This window comes from Tiliqua scincoides, chromosome 1 (assembly GCF_035046505.1).
Source record: "Tiliqua scincoides isolate rTilSci1 chromosome 1, rTilSci1.hap2, whole genome shotgun sequence".
Taxonomy (NCBI): Eukaryota; Metazoa; Chordata; class Lepidosauria; order Squamata; family Scincidae; genus Tiliqua; species Tiliqua scincoides.
The window spans coordinates 299297403-299320544 of NC_089821.1; the positions used below are offsets into that span (position 1 = coordinate 299297403).

At 42.6% G+C, this 23142-nt stretch overlaps 2 protein-coding genes across 8 annotated transcripts in view; one reads left to right on the top strand and one right to left on the bottom strand.

The window, feature by feature from the left end:
- The window catches only part of EVL (Enah/Vasp-like), a 173922-nt gene extending 170113 nt beyond the window's left edge, over nt 1–3809 (top strand). For all 7 annotated transcript variants that reach the window (XM_066629016.1, XM_066628997.1, XM_066629026.1 and 4 more), the window contains 2 exons: nt 541–598; nt 3175–3809. In XM_066629016.1, the coding sequence (XP_066485113.1) occupies nt 541–598; nt 3175–3212 (96 nt within the window). In that variant the 3' untranslated portion in view covers nt 3213–3809. The remainder of the gene's footprint in view (nt 1–540; nt 599–3174) is intronic.
- Nucleotides 3810–5819: 2010 nt separating this feature from the next.
- DEGS2 (delta 4-desaturase, sphingolipid 2) overlaps nt 5820–23142 on the bottom strand; it is a 47758-nt gene continuing 30435 nt past the window's right edge. Inside the window, exon 3 of the mRNA XM_066612243.1 lies at nt 5820–7525. Within this exon, the coding sequence (XP_066468340.1) occupies nt 7379–7525 (147 nt within the window). The 3' untranslated portion in view covers nt 5820–7378. The remainder of the gene's footprint in view (nt 7526–23142) is intronic.

Consider the following 23142-nt stretch of genomic DNA (forward strand, 5'->3'; position numbering starts at 1 on the left):
GATTGTGCTGGGAATGTAACAAGTGCTGCACAGCCCATGAGTACATTGTTACACACATGCCACTGCATGCACATGCAGCAAAAAGACCTAGCAACACACAAGACTAACTACATGCAGGTTTCATGTATTCTATAAACATGTAACACCTGCAGTGTCCCTGATTCTCACCTCTGTTCCCAGCTGTATCAGTCTATAGATCATGTCAGAGCATTCTCTTCTGATGTGTACAGGCACTCTGTGCCCAAAGTGTCCAAATCATGTTGCAAGGGAAATGGGCGATACTTCACTATAAGAAAACTATGTAAATAAACTATGTAAATCAGGTACACTTTGCATACCCTTTTGCTTCCAAATAGTCAAATAATTCCGAATAATTGGAAACTGAATTTTTATCCCACCACAAATGCTCTGATTCAACTTAAAAACTAATGTATGCTCCGTGGAGGGAAGAACAGTTTCAACCAGTACAAGGGACTCATATTTGCATTTCCATGTTGAAGAGGATATTTTACGTAATTGGCTACTGTTTTGTCTTTTTAGGAAATATTGGAGGAGGTTGTAAAAGAGTTACACAAAGTAAAAGAAGAGATAATTGATGGTAAGAAATAGGGGGAAAGTACCTTTTTTGTGTTTTAAATGCTGTTCTGTGCTGAAAAAAAGAGGATAGAGATCTGTTTTCATCTGTGAATTAAGTTGCCCTTTTTTATTGGTAGTCCTTAGCCAGGAAGGGAAGTCATCCTACTAATGTTACTTTACAGATACACAGCTTACCAAAATGCCTACACTTGTGAGAGAGAGGGAGACAGATTAGGCGTATCTACCATTACATATTTATATTTAAACCAGTGTTTCTGTCATGGCTTCTGTCTTCCCCAAATCCTGGGAGTTACTGAAGTGCTGCAAATAACAACAAATTCTTTGTTGAAGAGTCTTAACTAACCCACCCATCTCCAGAGTTGCCAAGGACCCCTGCAGAGTAGGAATAACTACTAAATACAGTTTAACACTGTAGTTTTGATAATGCTAGGAAGCGCATGAGAGAGGCTCTTGGTCCTGACTGCTTTGTGTCTGATGAAAATCAGGTTCCCCACCTGTGTTTATATTAGCTCATGAAGCAGCTTAAGCCCTGCCTTAAACAAACAACCTAGGCTTAGTATGTGATGCCAGAGAGCATCTGTGGCATGGTGCTTTCTCCCAGATGAAAATATAGCTGAATGTACACTCGTGTCTTGGCATCCACAGGGGTTCCATTCCCAGAACCCCAGTAGATGCTGAAACCCCACTGATAATGAAACCTGCCTCCTCCATGTTGCTCTCGCCACCCAGAATGGCTCCAAAGATGAGAGGGAGGGGCTGCTTGCACAGCACATTAAGGCACCTCCACAACTTACCATTCCCCCCCTCCACCCCAGGGAAAGCCACTGTAAGTTGTAGAAATACTAAGTATGTTGTCAATTTCACTGCACATGACACAAACATAGAAGTGTAATGGGGAGTTTGTGGGTTAGGGATGAGGCTGCACCAAGGACCAAGATTACCGCTCTGTTTCTGCTGGATGAGGTTGTAATGCATTGTAGGAACTGCAGGGTGAGAATGCCAAGATCGAGTGATTCTTCTGTTTCCAAGCGAGGCTTAAAAGGCAGAAAGAGAGCTCTGAAGCAAGCCCTAGGCAATAAACTTGATTAGCTTAAGGAGAGGAAGTGGGATAAGATAGCCAAAGCTACTTTCTCAAGGAGAAGGGGCACTTCAAGGTGGGCCACAATGCGCTGGGACAGTGGCTTCAGTAGTGCTCAGCAAGAGAAGCAGGGTTAAACAGCTGGAGAGGGGAGTAGGGGTTACAGATCCTGGATGCTGACTTGTCATGGTGGTCCTTAGATTGTGTCCAGAGCAGCAGTAGCTTAATGCAGCACTGGTGGGTCAATGAACAACAAAACTGGCAGCAAGGAGGAATGTAGGAGAATGACACGTGCTGTTCTGTGGCCCAACTTTTTATACCTTTTGGCAACCATAGATTCCTATGGGATCTTTTGTGGGGTAAGATCATCAGCAGGTTTTTCTTTGTTATGCCCTTGAGGGCTTGTCCTCATTCCTAGATGGTTGTGTCTTTTGCTCTTGCAGGAGGGAGTGAACTTCCTGCTTGGTGCTGGAGGTGATCTCATTGGCATTGACAAGGAGAACTCTTAGGAACTTAGAATCATAACACAGGCCAGCACACATTTTGCTTCCTTAAACGTTACACCAATTCCTAGGTATATTTGGGGTGCTGATTCCAAAAATTGCATCTGTTTTGCCCTATCGTGTCTAGTTCTGGAGACACAGCATAGCCTCTTTAGTGAATGGTTCAAGCTGCTTCCTCATGAGGAAGCCTACACCATGGCTTCCTCATGAGGAAACTGCTTGAACTAATGAGGCTATACTAATGAGGCTATACTATATCTCCAAAACTAGACACTATAGGGCAAAACGGATGCCATTTTTGGAATTGGCACCCCAAATTCATATCAAACCACCATAAAGTTTGGGAAAAACTTTTCTGACCCTCAGTTTTGTAGGCCTGTGTAATCACTGAATATGTACACACATCTACTCACATTCTTACACCTGCAGTAGGTTTCAGACTTGCCCAGCACCTTTCCTACCCTCTTATCACACACAGAACGCATACCTGATTGTGAGACCTGTCTGACTCATAAATTCAAACTACAGAATCTGGGAAATCCCTAATTCAAATAAGCATGGTGTTTCCTAGTGAAGATGTAATCTAAACGGCCATAGTGTCTGGGTTACAAATCAGGAAATCTCTGGTTTGAATCTCACCTGCACCTCCAGGTGTTCTTAGGTGATTCACTCCTTCTCAGCTGCTAGTCTTCAATATGGCAGCAATAATAAGTTAAAAAGTTATTAAAAAGCCTTAAAAAGTTGTTGTAAAGATTACAAAGTAATGCATGTGAAACATTTTGAACAAAAGTGCTATACAAATGCAAAGTACGGTAATATTATTACATTCTGTGTGTAGTTAGGTGGGGCACCAAAAAAGGAGCCCTAAGTTCAAGGCCCATTCCTACTCTCACTGTTAGTACTCTCATTTCTTTCACATCCACATTGTGACCATTTGTGATATCATTAAGCCCTAAGCACAGGTCTTTGCTTACGCCTTTTTCATTGGTTTTTCAGCCATCAGGCAGGAGTTGAGTAGAATCAGCACAACATAATGTCCATGGAACCAGCCGGGAGGGAGAGAGGCTGCAAAAGGCAACTGCATCATTTCCAAGTGTACCAAGATCACACAAGATGGTGAAAGACGACACCTGGCACTATCTATTCTTCCCAAGTCCTTTTGATTAGCAGACTTTGAAGCTTGTTGCCGCCTTGGATTTGCTTCATTTTCAAAAGAAAGAGAGAGAGAAAAAAGTCTTAATCTTAAAAAAAAAAAAATATTAAAATTTAAATTTCTGAATTTTTTAAATTTCATCAGATAATGCACATCAGATTTGGTCAGCCTTTTTTGTATTTTGTATTTGCTTATTTAAATGTATGACATTTTTCTTTTTAGTATATAGTAGATAAGAAAACACGTGAACCATTTGCTCTTACTAGATGACTTCAGCGTAATTTTACTGGTAGTCTGCAATGTAAATGAAGACATTTTTGCCAACAGAAGCCTATTTATGGCATCACCAGAGGAGGCAGAAGATGCCAGCTGTCAGCCAGCAAGTCCCTGGTCTCCAGAGCTATCACAATATTAAAGCGGTACATCAGTGCATCACAGTATCTGTGTTCATATCGGTAATAAACTGTTCATTGTCAAAGTGGCTTTGATTGACTTTTCTTCTACATTTCTGCAGTAGACTTGAATTCCATATTCATTTTTACTTGCCATCTCCATCAGGGGTGGCCACCTAGTAGCCTCTCCCCCAAGGCAAACTGTGCTATGAGTTGGAAGAAAAAAATTGCACATGTGTTGCATATTTTGTATCTCAGATGGCAACAGTGAATTAACTACCTAGCGCAGTGATGGTAAACCTTTTGGGGCCAGTGTCTCAAATTTGGAAAATGCCTACCTTGACTCTGCTGGTATATCTCTCTCTCTCTCTCTCACACACACACACTCACTCACTCACTCACTCACTCACACACACACACACACACACACACACACACACACACACACACACACGAGAAACAATTCTTTACATATTCATTAAAAAAAATAGTCCATTGTATAACAAAACATCAAATAATTACAAAAACAAAATGTGAGTAAAACACAGTCGGTTGTTGTTGGATATTGATATATCATCCGAAATGTGGCATATTACCTTTGACACCTGTGTCATAGGTTCGCCATCGCTGATCTAGAGTAGGGGTGCCCAAACCCTGGCCCCAGGGGCCACTTGTGGCCCTCAGGGACTCCCAGTCCAGCCCATGGGGTGCCGCCAGTCTCCAATGAGTCTCTGGCCCTCTGGAGACTTGCTGTGCTGCCCCAATGCAACTGCTCCCAGCGTGAGGGTGACTGTTTGCCCTCTGACGTGAACTGTGGGACGAGGGCTTCCTCCACTGCTTGCTGTTTCACGTCAGTGATGCAGCAGCAAAGCAATGGCCAGCCTTGCTTTGTGCAAGGCCTTTTATAGGCCTTGAGCTATTGCAAAAACCTTCATTCCTTCATATAAGTTCCATTTCTAATATAATTTCTGTAAATTTATTCAAATTTGAAATGTAAATTCTTTTTTTTCTGGCCTCCCAACACAGCGTCAGAGAGATGATGTGCCAAAATGTTTGGATACCCCAATCTAGAGAATGGAGGGAGCCATCAACGCTACAAAAGTTGGCCATTTCTGATCTATGTAGTCTGGTGGAGACAGTCAGTGTCTTATTGTTGCAAATTATCTTAGCGGATCTGTTAAAGGATGGGTCTTCACAGGAATCTTAATTGTGGCTCATCGACCAAAACCCTGCATGGGCTAGCAGGATACTGTGTTAATGTTATGAGCTATGTACTTTTAAGAAGATTCATATAACCACTTTCCCACAAAAATTCACAAAATTGATATAGTAAAAAGAAAAACCAGCTTCCTGGACCAGAGAAGCTCACAATCTTTTCCTTTTTTAAAAAAAAAGATAGACCCTAGCAAACGCTAAATGTAAGAATCACACTTAGGGTGGCTGTTTACTGCAATCACATGCTATGGATTTGCAAAGGCCCTCTGAACTTCATTAAAATGCTTCCTGCTTTTCTCAGTATTCCTTGAATGTTTCTCGTGAACACAGCCCTTGCAATTAAATTTTAAGGGAAATGTGGCAGCACCAGGTCTTATTATTAACAGTATTCATATTAACAGTATTTATATACCACTTTTCAACTAAAAGTTCACAAAGCAGTTTACAGAGAAAAATCAAATAAACTAAATGGCTCCCTGTCCCAAAAGGGCTCACAATCTAAAAGGATGCAAAAGAACACCAGCAACAGCCACTAGAACAGACAGTGCTGGGGTGAAGTGGGCCAGTTACTCTCCCCCTGCTAAAAAAAGAGGCACTTTTTCAGGTGGGTGCTCAAGTGCCTCTTACCCAATTAGCAGGGGATTTATTGACCCAGTATGTAAAGATTTTTCACCTATTTCACCCCCCCCCCAACAAGGCCATTCAGTATTACGAGAGACAGAACAAACCCACCATGCAGCTTGACTGACCAACCAACCACTCGCATTAATATTTTCTGCGTGACCCAGGTATGGAACCATCCTAGGAAATATTCCTAGACTTAGCTAAACAGCTTCCTCAAAATTCCACTTTAGATGAAACCAGGCAACTCTGGTGTTTATTTCAGGCACTGACATGCACAAAATGAAGGCGTAATAAGTAGCATTCAGATGTGTAGGAAACAGCCATAATTGTGTTAAAATGCAACCAGTAAATACACTTTTTGTCACATAATACAAGTTTAGCTATAGGGGAGGGAGATGTATTCTTATCCACATTCAAAAGGCACATCCAGCAAATTCAGTGGGATCCCACAAGCACTGTGATGCTGACTCCTTTTCAAATAGGTCTTAATCCCTGTAGAGCTCTTGTCAAGGTCAGGAGAAGGACGACCACCTGTTACTTACACAGTGTAAAATATTTTCATTTCTTCAGTCTGAACCTACAGCCAACAAATATGATTGGCTGACCAAGTGAAAATTAATCAATTAACAGTATTTATATACCGCTTTTCAACTGAACGTTCACAAAGCAGTTTACAGAGTAAAATCAAATAACTAAATGGCTCCCTGTCCCAAAAGGGCTCACAATCTAAAAAGATGCCAAGGAATACCAGTAGACAGCCACGAGAAAAGACAGTGCTGGGGTGAGGTGGGCCAGTTACTCTCCCCCTGCTAGAAAAAGGAGCACCCACTTGAAAAAGTGCCCACTGAAAAATAAAGATCTTTATTCACTCTCTAAAACTCTAGCATGTTCCCATGCGCTAGTTCCTCCCTGAGCATGAAAGCCTTAAACCAGAGGTGTCAAACTCATGTCATACAGAGGGCCGAAAAGTATTCATGATGCCTACTGTGGGCTGGAGGTGATGTCATTACACAGGAAGTGATGTCATTAAACAAGTCAAAACCAGAAATAAACACTATTGAGTATTGAGGTATTGAGTATGGGAGGGCGCCAGGAAGCAGGTCTCTTGTTATCTGGTGTTATGTGCTCCCTGGGGCATTTGGTGGGCTGCTGTGAGATACAGGAAGCTGGACTAGATGGGTCTATGGCCTGATCCAGTGGGGCTGTTCTTATTCTGTTCTCATGTAAGAACTCATTAGCTGCTAATGACAGGAGAGAAAATACACATATCTTGATCATATTTCAAGGTATGGGAGAGCCCAATCATCACGTGGGCCACCCTTTCAGCAGTGTCACCTCAGCATTGCCCAGCAGCTGAGAGCCCAAGGGCAAGATAAAAAGCTTCTGAGGGCCGTATCCAGCCCCCAGGCCTTATATTTGACACCCCTGCCTTAAACTGTTTACCTTCTCTTTGTGAGAAATATGGTCTTATTCCTCATCCATTTTAGCTTCTCTTTTGCAAATCTATACAATCAAGACCGATTCCTTCTCTGCTGCCACCTAGGTTTCTCTAGCATGACAAGTATAAAAATATACTTTCTTTTGCTTGTCTATTGCAGTATAAAGTGCTTCTAACAAGCTTCATGATAGAATGAAGACAGAATCCATGCATTTCTTCATGCATGAATTATAGAAAACTGGTGATTTTTTTTTAAAAGAAATGATGCATCAGCTATTGAATCCCTACCTAGGAAACTCTATCCATAAAGCACATTACTTCAGGGTTGGGTAGGTATATGAAGGTGTATTAAGCTTATTTTTTAAAAAAAGGTTCAGTCTAGTGGTTTTCTGATGCTACTTTGCATATTCTCTTAACCCTTGCATAAGGACCAATAGTCTCATCAAAAATGAAGCTCCAGAGAACTTGAATCCAAGACTGATGATGAGGCAGAGTATCATAGTATTCTGCTGCTATCTTCTTTACCTGCAAAAAGCAAAAAGTACATTTTATCAAGTATTCTTTTATCTGTGGAATCTCTGTTTAGCCTAAAAGAGCAGCACAGTGTATTTATTACAAAATAAGTTCTCTAAATGCACAGAAAATACAATAGGCTGGATGTCATATGCCTTTGCACAATTGGAAAGCACTTGTGGTGGTGGGGGGAGTGGTGCAGAGACAATTTTCCTTCCTGTTGTAGCTGTCTCTGTATTGCATTCCATCATGTCGAAGAGGTTGCCTTAACTTTCAGAAGCAAATGTTTGTGGTGAAAGGGAAAACCTGTTAAAGCCATCCTAGAAAGTTTTCCCAAACATTTTGGACTGGCAGCTCCCTTAACTTGCTGGCCCATTGGCCACAGGTTCCCATTAGGGTTGTAATCCTATACATTGTATAGGGAGACGTTATTCTCAAGAATTATGTGGATCAGGCAACTCTCCTGACTGGTTTCTGGCTCCCCAGAGAGCTACAGCTCACAGCTTGGGAACCACTGGGCTAAACCAACTGATTGGAGAAAATAAGCCATCTACTTTTCATGTTCATTTAGAAAAGTGGTATAACAAAGGGTTTTACATCTTGGAATTCAAGTGTGATGGATGCTGATCTATGACTCCTTTTGGCCACTGTCTTCTTCATAAATACATTTAATATGAGCATAGCCCAATGACTACAACCTTCAAAATCAAGAGGTCACCACACATACTGTACAAGTTTATTATATATCTGTTTTCTATTGGATGTTTGTGTGATCCTAAACATCATGCTTTAAAAGAATATGTATGATTCAATGTATAATTCCCATCTAGAATATCCACAAAAGGATTTGTATACAGATTGAGATTAATTATTTACATGGGTTCTGTTCCAAGCACTCATGTGGATGGCAAAGCACTATAGCAAATCAATTTAAAAACCAAAGTTTGGTGATTTAAAAACAGCCTTGCTGACTCTTGTGATGTTAAGATAGAGACAATCCAACCCTGGCCTCTGAGTGGCCCACGTGGAGGCAGGCTGTGCAGCATGGCCTTTCCCAGTTTGAAGAGACACTTGGCCAACAGACTGAGGCAAAGAGGCAAAGAAGGAAGGCCCGTAGCCAGGGAGACAGACCAAGGACAGACTGCACTTGCTCCCGGTGTGGAAGGGATTGTCACTCCCGAATCGGCCTTTTCAGCCACACTAGACGCTGTTCCAGAACCACCTTTCAGAGTGCGATACCATAGTCTTTCGAGACTGAAGGTTAACAACCAATCAACAATCAGTCTCTCTCAAAGTCTTTACTCTGACTCCTCCCTTCACCAATGCAAAGTATCTTTCATGTGCTCAGGGGGAAGGGAAAAGTCACCTGTCCAGAGAAGGACTGATGGATTGTCAGTCAGCTGCCCTCTCTCTCTCATTAAGGAGGCTATTGTTAAAGGACTGTTCAGTTTTTTAAATTTTAAAAAATGATCCCTGATTTTAAAGGGATGCATTTTCCAGGGATCAGCACATTCCTTCTCATTTACAGGGGCCATTCATGTTGAGTCAAATCCATGTTGTATAAAAAATCAGTGTATAAATAGGCTGGACCTGTATTTATATGCCTCAACTTAAACAAAAATATCAGCCAGTCATTTTCTTGTGAATTTGGTTCTTTCTAGGGTTGCCAACCCCCCAGGGTTGCAACAAAAGCTGCCATTTATTTCAATGCATTTGAGTAAGTTTCTCTAAGTAACGGAGGAGATAATGGAATAGAAAGAAAATTTAAAGCTCTTTGAGTTGAGCAGTCATCTCAGCTGAGCAATAGTAACTGGGAGGGGGTTGCTGCTGAAATCTAGGAAATTTGGGGGCATGGTCTCTTTGGAGCTTGTTCCAATTCTGCCCATCAGGAATGGCTTCTCTACAAGTTTAAGGGCACAATCCTAACCAACTTTCTGGTAGTGAGGTAAGGGCAATGCAGCTCCGAGGTAAGGGAACAAGCATTCTCTTACCTTGAGGTGGCCTTTGTGACTGCTACCCCACTGCAGGATGCAGCACATGCCCCACTGGCACAGCTATGCCTATGCTGGAAAGTTGGTTAGGATTTGAGCCTCAATCAAGGAATGCTTACAGACAATGCAGGCTCAGCTTCACATAGAAAAACAAAAAAGGAGTCCATATGATAGACTCTGTTCTTGTACTGCTACCTTGCGCGTATTTGGAAAATGTCTGAAAGAGTCATAGTAACCATAATTAAAATGTAAGCCAGAGTTGTTATGGCACCCGCCCGTCACCTGGAGCTTAATGTGGCCTCCTGGATTCTGTTCTTCCTTTTATAACTGATTTAGATCTGACTAAGTAACCGTGAACACAAGGGAACATAGAAGAACATTCAGTGAGGCCATACTATCATTTCGGTAACTATATCCTTCCTTTCCATTGCCTAGAAAAGCTCAAGATGGTTTGAGCAGATCAAAAATAACACACATCGTTCAAAAAACAACAAGCCGATAAATACAGTCTAAAGCGGTATTAAGAACATAAAAAAAAGCCCTGCTGGTTCAGGCAAAGCTTCCTGTATCTCAGAGTGGCCCACCTACCAGATGCTTCTAGGAGCATGTATACAGCAAGATATCCACATCCTGTTGCTACTCCCAGGCACCTGGCATTCAGAGATCGGCTTTCTCTAAAACCCAGATGCTGCATAGAGTCATCATGGCTTATAAACCTGCAATGGACTTCCCTTGCATGTATCTGTTCAATTCCCTTTTAAAGACATATAGGCCAGCTGCCGTCACCACTTCCAATGATAAGGAGTTCCACAGATAAATTATTAACTGGGTAAGGAAATATCTCCTTTTGCCTGCTAACTCTCCCACCTCTCAAATTTAGTGGCTGCCCCCTGGTTCTGGTGTTGTGGGAGAGGAGAACGTCCATCTATCCACTCTCTCCATCCCATAATTTTATGTCTCACTTATGTCCTTCCTAGACTGGAGCCCTAAACTCTCTAGCCTCTCCTCATGAGGGGCTCCAGCCCACTAATCATTTTGGTCGCTCTCTTCTGCACCTTTTCCAATTCCACTATACTGTTCTTGAGTTGTGACAACCAGAACTGGACCCAGTACTCCAGAAGTGGTCTTAAAGCTTTTATCATTTCCCTTAATGTTGCTGGTCATACTTTCCTCAAAGTGTTTCTTAGCCTCCTGTATTGACTTCACATTTCTTCTGCCAGTTTGTGGTACTTTTTATTCTCCACATTAGGGCAAGACTTCCATTTACAGAAGGAAACTTCCTTGCCTTTTATAGCCTCTCTAACTCTGCCTGTTAGCTATGCTGGCACCCTCCTGGCCTTCGTTGAGCCCTTCTTCTTCCATGATATATACTCCAGCCAGGCTTCTACTATTGTTGCTTTAAGCCATTTCTGTCCAACGTTGCATATATGCAACAGGGACTAAACATGTACACCTATGACCAGGGCAAAAATGAATGAAACAGCCTCCATGCACTCAAGAGACAGTGGACCCTTTTTACCTTCCCTTTCAGATTCTTTCTGTCTCCTTATTTTCAAGAAGTTTGGCCCCTTTGGAAATCAACGGTTATCATGTCAGATTTGCTTGGCGCTTCCGGTGGGCTCCACAACTAGCTGCTCCAAGGCACAGTCATTTAATGTGTCAAGAAATCCAGTCTCTTTTTCATGACCAGAACATGAATTGACTCATTCGATGTGAGGATAATGGAAGTTCCCCTTGATTACAAACATTCTCTCATGGAGGCTCTCTGATTTGTTTCCTCATCTCAAGCTCCCCTTCAGATTTTTGATCCAGACGATGATACGTCGCCCCCACTATGACATTATTCCTGTGGTCTGGTAATTTAACCCACAGGGATTCTATGCTGGAGCTGGTCCTCCCTTCAATTTCTATTCCGCTGTATCCTACCACTTCTTTGACAGATGGCCAACCCAACTTCAACATGCCTCTCCCAATCTCTTCTATAGAGTTTGTAGCCTGGGATTCCACTATGCCATAAGAACAGCCCCACTGGATCAGGCCATAGGCCCATCTAGTCCAGCTTCCTGTATCTCACAGCGGCCCACCAAATGCCCCAGGGAGCACACCAGATAACAAGAGACCTCATCCTGGTGCCCTCCCCTACATCTGGCATTCTGACATAACCCATTTCTAAAATCAGGAGGTTGCACATATACATCATGGCTTGTACCCCATAATGGATTTTTCCTCCAGAAACTTATCCAATCCCCTTTTAAAGGCAACCAGGCCAGATGCCATCACCACATCCTGTGGCAAGAAGTTCCACAGACCAACCACATGCTGAGTAAAGAAATATTTTCTTTTGTCTGTCCTAACTCTCCCAAAACTCAATTTTAGTGGATGTCCCCTGGTTCTAGTGTTATGTGAGAGTGTAAAGAGCATCTCTCTATCCACTCTGACCATCCCCTGCATAATTTTGTAAGTCTCAATCATGTCCCCCCTCAGGCATCTCTTTTCTAGGCTGAAGAGGCCCAAACGCTGTAGCCTTTCCTCATAAGGAAGGTGCCCCAGTCCAGCAATCATCTTAGTTGCTCTCTTTTGCACCTTTTCCATTTCCACTATGTCTTTTTTGAGATGCAGCGACCAGAACTGGACACAATACTCCAGGTGCGGCCTTACCATCAATTTGTACAACAGCATTATAATATTAGCCGTTTTGTTCTCAATACCTTTTCTAATGAATTGGCATAGAATTGGCCTTCTTTACTGCCGCCGCCCATTGGGTCGACACTTTCATCGACCTGTCCACCACCACCCCATAGGTTCTCTGCATTCCACCAGGTTTCTGCTATGAAAAACAAACTGACAGCCAAGAAAGCAAAACAACCAAACTCAGAGCTGTAGCCAACAGTATGCAATATATGCAGCTGCAGAACCATCCTGCATAAAGTCACCATTTTTAAAGGTACAAACAATGAAGGAAGACGAGGAAGACTAAATGCCTGCCTAAATAAAAAGCAACAAAACATACACAGCAGGAGCAAGATGCACGTCCCTGGACAGGATGTTTCATAGACTGGGTACTAAGTGCTGGGTACCATTATTAAGGAGGCCCTATCCCGTTCCTCATCTCCACCAGCCTTTCCTGAGTCAGAATGGGATCTTCAAGAGCACCTCCCTGGATCATAAAGCACAGACAGGGCAGAAACAGTCCTTTAGACATGAACAAATGAAGCTGCCATCTCCCAGGGAAGGCCAGGTGCAGCCCATCCATGAGGCCAACTGAGGAGGTTGTCCAGGCAGCAGACTGGGCACCTACCATTCATAGATTTCTCAATGTGTGTTCCTCAGAGCCCCAGGTCTCCTGAAGACCTTTGTAAGGAGTGGAAAGGGTCTGGAGACCAAAAGTTTGAGTACAACTGTTGAAGACTACCACACTCCTCCACTCTATCTCCCCTCTTCCTTTTTCAATCCAGTGAATGACAGAAGCAGAGGGTAGAACATCACCAGATAAGGAAGGCACAGCATTTGCCAAATCACCTCCTTACTGCTACCCACCAGGCCCAAGGAAGTTCTAGGGGCTTGGCTCTTGTTAGGGCAGGTGATGGAAATTCCAAGTTTTGGCAGCTGCTAACACCACTTCTGAACTACAAACTTGCAGGTGACACAAAGCAGGGGGAGGGGGGAGCTAGCACCCTGAAGGCCTACATGTATACAACCCAAGACGTTAGATCCTGGTCGTGCAATCCACAGTCTCCAGGGGACATGTGTTGAGATGTACACACAAACCCTTCTCCGCCAGGCAGGATCTCGAGCATTCATCCACACATGCTGCCTGGGGTCCACCAGCCTCTACAATGGAGAGAGGTGAAAAGCGGTGTGCCCCAAGGATCTGTCCTGGGACCGGTGCTTTTCAACCTCTTCATAAATGACCTGGAGACAGGGGTGAGCAATGAAGTGGCTAAGTTTGCAGACACCAAACTTTTCCGAGTGGTGAAGACCAGAAGTGATTGTGAGGAGCTCCAGAAGGATCTCTCCAGACTGGCAGAATGGGCAGCAAAATGGCAGATGCGCTTCAATGTTAGAAAGTGTAAAGTCATGCACATTGGGGCAAAAAATCAAAACTTTAGATATAGGCTGATGGGTTCTGAGCTGTCTGTGACAGATCAGGAGAGAGATCTTGGGGTGGTGGTGGACAGGTCGATGAAAGTGTTGACCCAATGTGCGGCGGCAGTGAAGAAGGCCAATTCTATGCTTGGGATCATTAGGAAGGGTATTGAGAACAAAACGGCTAGTATTATAATGCCGTTGTACAAATCTAAGGTAAGGCCACACCTGGAGTATGTGTCCGGTTCTGGTCGCCGCATCTCAAAAAAGACATAGTGGAAATGGAAAAGGTGCAAAAGAGCGACTAAGATGATTACGGGGCTGGGGCACCTTCCTTATGAGGAAAGGCTACGGTGTTTGGGCCTCTTCAGCCTAGAAAAGAGACGCCTGAGGGGGGACATGATTGAGACATACAAAATTATGCAGGGGATGGACAGAGTGGATAGGGAGATGCTCTTTACACTCTCACATAATACCAGAACCAGGGGACATTCACTAAAATTGAATGTTGGGCGGGTTAGGACAGACAAAAGAAAATATTTCTTTACTCAGCATGTGGTCAGTCTGTGGAACTCCTTGCCACAGGATGTGGTGCTGGCGTCTAGCCTGGGCGCCTTTAAAAGGGGATTGGACAAGTTTCTGGAGGAAAAATCCATTATGGGGTACAAGCCATGATATGTATGCAAAACCTCCTGATTTTAGAAATGGGCTATATCAGAATGCCAATGCAAGGGAAGGCACCAGGATGAGGTCTCTTGTTATCTGGTGTGCTCCCTGGGGAATTTGGTGGGTGGGCCGCTGTGAGATACAGGGAGCTGGACTAGATGGGCCTATGGCCTGATCCAGTGGGGCTGTTCTTATGTTCTTACACAAGTAAAACAAAAAATTTCAGTCACTTGCCAGGGTCCTTGCATGGTTACCTCAGTTGTGGCTGTGCAGGGCTTCCACATTCAGTTTAAAGAGACCGCTTGAATGAAGGAGCTCCCTCATTCATGTGGTCCCTGTAAATCAGGGGCATCAAACTCATTTCATACAAAGGGCCGGTTAGCATTCAGGGCTCCTGCTGAGGGCTGGAAGTGATGTCATTAAGCAGAAAGTGACATCATTAAGCAGCTAAGGGCCAGAAATCAGACCTTGTTTTCATACAGAAGAACACATTAACTGCAAATGACAAAAGAGAAAATATACAAATCTTGATCATATTTCAAGATTTGGGAAAGCCCAATTTTCATGTTGGTTGCTGATTTAGCGGTAACACCTCAGCAGATGAGAGCCTGAGGGCCGGATAAAAAGCTTCGGGGAGCCGCATACGGCCCCCTGGGCCTTGTGTTTGACACCCCTGCTGTAAATCAAACCAGAAGTCATGAGTGTCCACGTTTGAGGAAACCACACAAAGAGCACAATGAGGGGGCAAGCAATTCACTTTCTGCTCACTTTTAACTGGCAGAAAGCAGATCCATGCTGGTTGCATTGGTGGCAACCTGCAGTAGAACACAGAAGAGGAAAAATCTTTCCCTGTACGGGTCCAACCTTTATACATGGATTTGACTCAACCCGAATGGCCCCTGTAAATGAGAAGGAATGTGCTGATCCCTGGAGAAGGGGAAAAATGCACCCCTTTAAAATGCTATTCTTACTGTTTTAGAGATTTTTTATCTCAACATGATGAGAAGGGCCCTTTAAATTAAAGGAAAACAGTCCTTTACAACAGTTAGAGAGGGGGCAGCCAGCTGACAATCCATCAATCATTCTCTCTCCAAGCGACCCCCTCCCTTCCCCTTGAACATGTGAAAGAAAGATCATCCTTTCTAAGGGCCTGGAGAGGGACATTGTTGGATTGTTGGACTCTATCTTAACATCACAAAGGTCATCAAGGCTGTTTTTAAATCACCTGAGCAATGGGACTTTGTTTTTTAAATTGGTTTGCTATCGTTCAATTTTTGCCATCCACTGAGTTCTGGGAACAGAACCCTCCCAAATAATGAGACTCAACCTGTATATGCATTTGATAGGACAAGCAAGATCACATTCTTAAGTGTCACACATAGTTTAGCTATTCTAAAGATGACTCTTCTTTACTCGCTGCAGGCTGGATAATGCATCGCTGAGCATTTTGCTTCTTTCCTGCCCAGCTGCACTGTGTGTCTGTCTACACAATGTCCCACCTCTCAGAGAAGGAACTTCTCTCAGAGAAGGAATATTAGGAAAAAATGAATAGTGTTTTTCTGTTAAAAACAAGGTAGAAAATGTCAAGATGACCTGCAGAGAAAAACATGTGTGTCATAGCATTCCCAAAAAGAACATTCCAAGGTGTTGTGAAATCAAAGTGCAAGCCAGAACTTCTCCATACATGGATAACGGATTTCCCAGTGAAGGCTAGAGCCATGCACCAGTATGCCAAATAAGGAAAGGGAAGTGACATGAATATCACATGGGTCACTTGTTTTTCATAGAATACAAGTACAGGAGTTTTGGGTGTGGTTCGGGGAAGAAATCAAAGATCCACCATGGGGTAACTTAGAACCTGTATCCATCCAAATCTATTCTTAATCTGTAAATAGCATGTAAATAAATTTTCAATATGCTTATAAAGAAGTCTATGTCTGCTTAGCAATTTGACCCAGAGACCAAGTCCCAGAAATCTCTCTATCAGTTGGCTGACCCAGATGGGACTCTGGTTGTTCTTTGCTAAGCAGTTAGGAAAAAACAAGCAACTTAAAATGGAAAAGACATGGGATACAGGTTCTCCCTGTATATGATGATTTCTCCCCTGATTGCACATGATGTCTACTGGCGTGAGTGGTGCAAGCAGGTAAGTATGTGAAAGTGTTGTCTAAGTGTCTGTCTGTCTGGTCGACCAGTGGAGCTGCAGTGCAGTTGTTGCAGTGGAGCTGCAGTGGAGTTGCTGCATGAGGGTGTGGACCTCAAAGTAAGTACAGGGTACAGAAGTACAGTAATGTACAAGGTACCTACCACAAGGAATACAAAGTACAAAGAGTACAATAGGAGCGGGTGTCCTTGTCCTGGGTACCTTGCCCTTGGTACCTTAAGTAAACCTTGTTGGGTAAATAAGGGCCCTTGGGGACAAGTGTGTATATCCCCGGTGACTGTCTGGGTAAGACAGGTTCCAGTTCTGGGTGGCCAGAACTGCGGTGAAACAGGTAAAAAAAAAAATTGTCTAGACCCTTGTGTGTGGTAGACATACCTGTGGGAAAGTTAGTAAGCAATCTTTAATTCGTGCTCACTGTCCTTTTAGAGACAGAGAAAGAGTTTAAATTTGTAAATATTAGAGTGACTCAAGCAGTTTCTGTAGTCAAAAATTCGCTTTAGCAGCATAGCAACTTGGCAGTTCTCCTAAAAATAGTCAGTGAATCTGCTTCCTGTCTAAGGCTGTGTTGTTTTAAGCTAAAGTGGGTTAATAGTTTTAACAGAGCTGTGTGCTTTTATGTGCTGGTTTAAAAAGAATATGGGCCAAAGTAAGAATTTAGGAAGAGCGAATACGAGGAAAGTTAAGAAAAAAATTAAAAGGACACTGTGCCCATTGATTCAACAATGAGATCTAACAGAAGTTAGTACCTGAAGTAGTAAGGCTGTCGTGGCATGAAGAGAAGAGAGGTAAGATTGTATTGTAAGTGCTTTCGGTGTTGGAAACCTCGGAATAGAGGGAAGTCTGAAGTAAGTATGAAATGTTTAATTCTTTTGCATGTACATTAGAGCTGTAAATTATAAGCATGAGTAATGTGAAATATGCTATTTATAAGTGCAGATGTGTATAGAGTGAGCAATGTGTTTGGATTGTTTGAAGTCCATGGACATGTGTGAAGTGTGAGAATGAGAGTGATAAAGTAAATATAATATATACTATAGTATTATGAAGTGCTCTTTGTCAAAGTTCTTCCCTCACAAGAATTGCTAATTGTTATGCAAACGTTAGTAAGTGTCACTTCCAAAGTGACTGTGAACTTAAGTAATGAACTCATTATGATTTTGATTTTATGATGCCTGTTTATTTCATGCTTTTTTGTTTCATATTGTCTATCACATGTGTCTTATCTCCTATTGTCTAAATAGAGTATGTAAACTTCTTTAATTCCTCTAGTTGCAATTAGTGCTTCTAGCTGACTAGTGAAGTCAGCTAACGGCGGTGATTTTTTTTACAGTGGAGTGAAGTCACTCCAGTTTTCAGCCTGGCCAGGCAAGGGAAATCTGAGTTTCCCTAGTTTATACATGTTTTTAGGACTAAAAAAAGTCACTTTCCTTTACAGTTTCTTTTACAGTTTCCTTAAACTTTCCTGAGTTTTTTCAGTTTAAATGTAGAAAGAAAAAGTTTTCCTGCTTGTGCTCTTAGCAAGAGTTAAGCTAAGATTGTCTGTCTAAGTGTTCTCCAGTTGTTTGGCAATTTCCCAGACTGGTTGCGTAAGCTCCCTGTTGCAGCTATTTTTAACTGTGATCTGCTTGGTTCGAGTAAGAATTTTTCCTTTCTGCGCAGTCATGTGTAAAAAAAAAATTGAAAAGATTTTACTTGCAAGTAAAATAATGCGTGAAATGATTGTTTAAAGGCTGCACCTCAAGGTACTAGTCCACAAAGAGGATTTTGGTAGCTTGCTGAACGGCAAGGCAAGATTCTGAACTTTTGTTCCCAATAAACAAGGAACCAACATAGTAAAAAGAGATTTTACTTGTTGAGTACCTAGGTTGCAGAAAGTTGCAAGGGCAGCAGTTGATGGAGTGTCTAAAACCCTTGAGGACAAAGTCTTCCCTCAGTAGGGTTAAAAGCAATTTGCAAAGCTATCCCCTTAGTTCCCCTTCCCATTGGAGGTCTACAGTTGCATTCCACTCTAGTAGGTTCCTGGCAGTCTACGGAAGTGCCACCTTGTCACCTTCTGTGGGTTGTAGGTTCCTTGCAGCTAGGAATGCAAGCCCTTCTGTGTTGTTAGGTTACTTTGGGTCAAGCTTTGCAATGCTGCTAAGTCTAAACCGTACATATTCATGACACCCTCCTCTGCTGACAGAACCTGAATGAATCTCATAGTTGTTTGCAGTGCTGCGATAAAATCTGTCTTGTTTTCACCCTGGAACGCAGACTGTTGTAGCCCTTGCCTGCCTTGCAAGTGGCTGCATCTTTTCTGGCTTTCCTACAACCGTGATCTTGGGTGGGAAGTGTCAGTGTTACTTAGCTATGTTGCTAGGTGGGTGATGGTGCTGGTTTCCTTTCTTCCTATGCTAGATACATCTTTGTACCTAGCCTAGTTACTGATAGGATTTAGAGCTGCAGTGCATGCCAGTGAGTCTGTATTCTAAGAGAGCCTGATGTGCAATTGCACACCTCTTTGCAGTGAAGTATCCATATTTTGATGGAAAAAAATGCTAGTCCCCTAAAGTTAGTTGGCTTGGCTAGCTCAGCTGATCTTTCTCAGTCCCAATCTCTGCCCTGTTATTTCTGTGCCAGAACTGTCCCCTCATACCCCGGTCCTCAAACCTAGATTTTTCTACAGCGTCACTGTCTTGGGCGCAGCAGCAGCCAGAGCTGTGGTAGCAGATTACTAGCAAGTTCTTGTAGATGGCTTTTGCTGTAAAGCAAGGTGAAGCCAGCCACCAGCAGTGCAACTGATACAACATTGTGCAAGTGGGCTGTACAGTAATATGCCTGAGTGTGCAAAAACTCGAAATGACATAAGAATCCAAAATCTCACCAGGATCCCTGCAAAGAGCAGGATAGCCCCAAAGGTGACCCCACCAAAAGGAGGTTGAGGAGTCCCACCAGTAGATTCTGGACTGGGACCAGCATCGCGCATGCCCAGCTGTCCAGAGACCCTTGTAGCTCCAAAGCCCTTTCTTAGCATAGGGAGGAGGTGGAAGCGAGGAGACCTCTAGAACGCCTTTGTGCTCTAGAGACCCTGAATCAATCCTTTCAGAGCGTGTGTCTAATTCCATGGCAGCTTCTTTTTTAGCTGCACTCCGAACCTGAGTTCTGTACCCAGTCCCCAAGGATAGTCCTACTTGCTTTCTTATCCCTTGGAATTTTTATCCCTTGATTTCTAAATTGTGTTTCTATTGTGTGTATCCTTGCTGAATCAGCCCCACATCTAGTCTTTGCCAGTTGCTCAGGTGCTGATTTGAGAAGGGGTGAATTAATTTGTGTGCATTTAAATATGAAAGCTAATGTTGCAAAAATGCAAGGCTCAAATAGTTTGTTTAGTTACTACTATAGCAACCTTCAGTCTTAAAAGACTCATTAGTTGGCAACCTTCAGTCTCGAAAGACTATGGTATCACGCTCTGAAAGGTGGTTCTGGCACAGCGTCTAGTGTGGCTGAAAAGGCCGATTCGGGAGTGACAATCCCTTCCACACTGGGAGCAAGTGCAGTCTGCCCCTGGCCTGTCTCCCTGGCTATGGGCCTTCCTTCTTTGCCTCTTAGCCTCAGACTGTTGGCCAAGTGTCTCTTCAAACTGGGAAAGGCCATGTTGCACAGCCTGCCTCCAAGCGGGCCGCTCAGAGGCCAGGGTTTCCCACTTATTGAGGTCCACTCCTAAGGCCTTCAGATCCCTCTTGCAGATGTCCTTGTATCACAGCTGTGGTCTACCTGTAGGGCGCTTTCCTTGCACGAGTTCTCCATAGAGGAGATCCTTTGGGATCCGGCCATCATCCATTCTCATGACATGACCGTGCCAATGCAGGCGTCTCTGTTTCAGCAGTGCATACATGCTAGGGATTCCAGCACGTTCCAGGACTGTGTTGTTTGAAACTTTGTCCTGCCAGGTGATGCCGAGAATACGTCGGAGGCAGCGCATGTGGAAAGCATTCAGTTTCCTCTCCTGTTGTGAGTGAAGAGTCCATGACTCGCTGCAGTACAGAAGTGTACTCAGGACGCAAGCTCTGTAGACCTGGATCTTGGTATGTTCCGTCAGCTTCTTGTTGGACCAGACTCTTTGTGAGTCTGGAAAACGTGGTAGCTGCTTTACCGATGCGTTTGTTTAGCTCGGTATCGAGAGAAAGAGTGTCGAAGATCGTTGAGCCAAGGTACACAAAGTCATGGACAACCTCCAGTTCATGCGCAGAGATTGTAATGCAGGGAGGTAAGTCCACATCCTGAACCATGACCTGTGTTTTCTTCAGCTGATTGTCAGTCCAAAATCTTGGCAGGCCTTGCTAAAACGATCCATGAGCTGCTGGAGATCTTTGGCAGAGTGGGTAGTGATAGCTGCATCGTCGGCAAAGAGGAAGTCACGCAGACATTTCAGCTGGACTTTGGACTTTGCTCTCGGTCTGGAGAGGTTGAAGAGCTTTCCATCTGATCTGGTCCGGAGATAGATGCCTTCTGTTGTAGTTCCAAAGGCCTGCTTTAGCAGGACAGCGAAGAAGATCCCAAACAAGGTTGGTGCAAGAACACAGCCCTGCTTCACGCCACTTCGGATGTCAAAGGGGTGTGATGTGGAGCCATCAAAGACAACAACAGTGCTCATAAAAGACTATGATATCGCATTCTGAAGGGTGGTTCTAGAACAGTGTCTAGTGTGACCAAAAAGCCAATTCGGGAGTGGCTGTCTCTTTCACACTGGGAGCAAGTGTAGTCTGTCCTTGGTCTGTCTCCCTAGTTATAAGTCTTCCTTCTTTGTCTTTTTGCCTCAGTCTGTTGGCAAAGTGTCTCTTCAAACTGAGAGAGGCCATGCTGTGTAGCCTGTCTCCAAGCGGGCCACTTGGAGGCCAGGGTTTCCCATGTGTTGAGGTCTATTCCTAAGGTCTTTAAATCCTTTTGCAATTTCTATCAAAAGTTACCTTTGTGTTAAAAGTGCACAACAGTATAAATATGTGTTAACAGTGTCTGTGTAAGCTAACTACAGAAAAATTTTTTGAAGCACATTCAAATTGTGAATTGAAATAATTAGAAAAGTAATGATCTCTTAAGAAAAAATTTCCTTGCTATGCTACTTTATTGGTATCTTAGTTAAAGTTCAAATAGTAACCCCTTCCAGTTCTCTTCTGGTACCGGAGTGGCCTATTCTATTAGTGTGCCACTGTGCTGTTATGTTGTTCATGATGCTGCCATCAGAAGGACGCTTCTGCTGGCTGTATAAAGTTGATTAAGTATTCATGTAATTAATTACTTCATGTAATTAATTACTTAATTACATGAAGTAATTAATTTTACTGTGTTTTGCCATTTGGCATATGTGTGTTTTCGTTTGTATTTTCTTTTATTATCTACCATGTATAATAACGTGCTTATCAAGTATATGTAAAAGAAGGTTAAAGAAAATTTGCAAATGCAGAAGCAAGGTGATTTGAGTGAATAATTTTTAAAATAGAAAAATAATAACCTCAACGTTCCAAAGTTGAACAAGCAGCACTATGCATTCACAAAGTACAAAAGGAATAAGTTTAGGTGAGTTTGTTTTGATCTGTATGTTCTATTTCTTATAAGTTCATTTGTATGTTCGCAATAACAGAGGCTTGTATGTAAACCGAAGTTTTTTTATGATTTAAGTTCTGTGTTAAAGTTCTAGAAAATAAGCCAAAAGTTTCTGGGAAGCTGGCCAAGATCACTCAGAGAAAAGAAAAAAAAATGAGTTCCTTTTTGTTTCAAAGTTTAAACTGAAGCCTGCAAAGCCATATGAAAAAGAGTGAAATGTTTTCGGTTTTGATATCTTGTTAGAGCTAATTCTTTTTCAGGAAAAACCAAGTGCTTATGTTTGAGGAAATAAGCATGAAGCTTGAGAGCTATCAATTTGAAATAAACTACTACCTGCAAACAGTAAAAATGACATAGACTTTGTGACTTTGTTTGAAAGAAAGGATTACTAAGACAGATGTCCTATGGAGCATTACTTTAAACTTTTCTAACAGACTATTTCAAAACATGGACTTTTCCAAATGATTTCTTAATGGACTCTTTCTTTAATGATTACAACTGTGTTTGTAGTCTGTTGTGATGTGATGTTTTGAAATGTTTTTTACTGTTCCAACATTTTTCACATTTCATATTTCATAATTGTTCATTATGTTGATTTGTATTATGTTTTACAATGTTGTTGTTTTCTTATTGATAGATGAATGTGTAAGAGTTAAGCTGTATGTAGAATGCCTGAAGTGTAACCAAATTGTTATTGTTTAATTCTAATCGCTCAAAAAAGCAATGAGAGAAGCAAAGAAGACATAAACATAGTTAACCTATTGCACACCTATCACACCTAGTTGAAAGAGGCAGTAAAATCCAAAGACACTGCAAGTGTGGGTGAATGTAGGTAAAAGAAGAAGCTCTTAAGACTTGTTTCCCTATTTCCCCCCAAAAACGTGTTTTGCAGGACATTCCTTAGTTAATTGAGTGTGAGTAACTTCGATGGTTGTCTGATCCATCATACTTGTGCTAACCTATACAAAGGTATGAGTTTCTTTTCATAAAGTCCTATAAATTTTTTTATAAAGTTAGCAAACACTTCTAGAGTATCTCTACATAAGAAAGCATTTTCATATAGCTTTAATTAGGTACACTATTCACAAATAAAGTTGATAGAGAGATTTTTGGGTCATGGTCTCTGGGTCAAATTGCTAAGC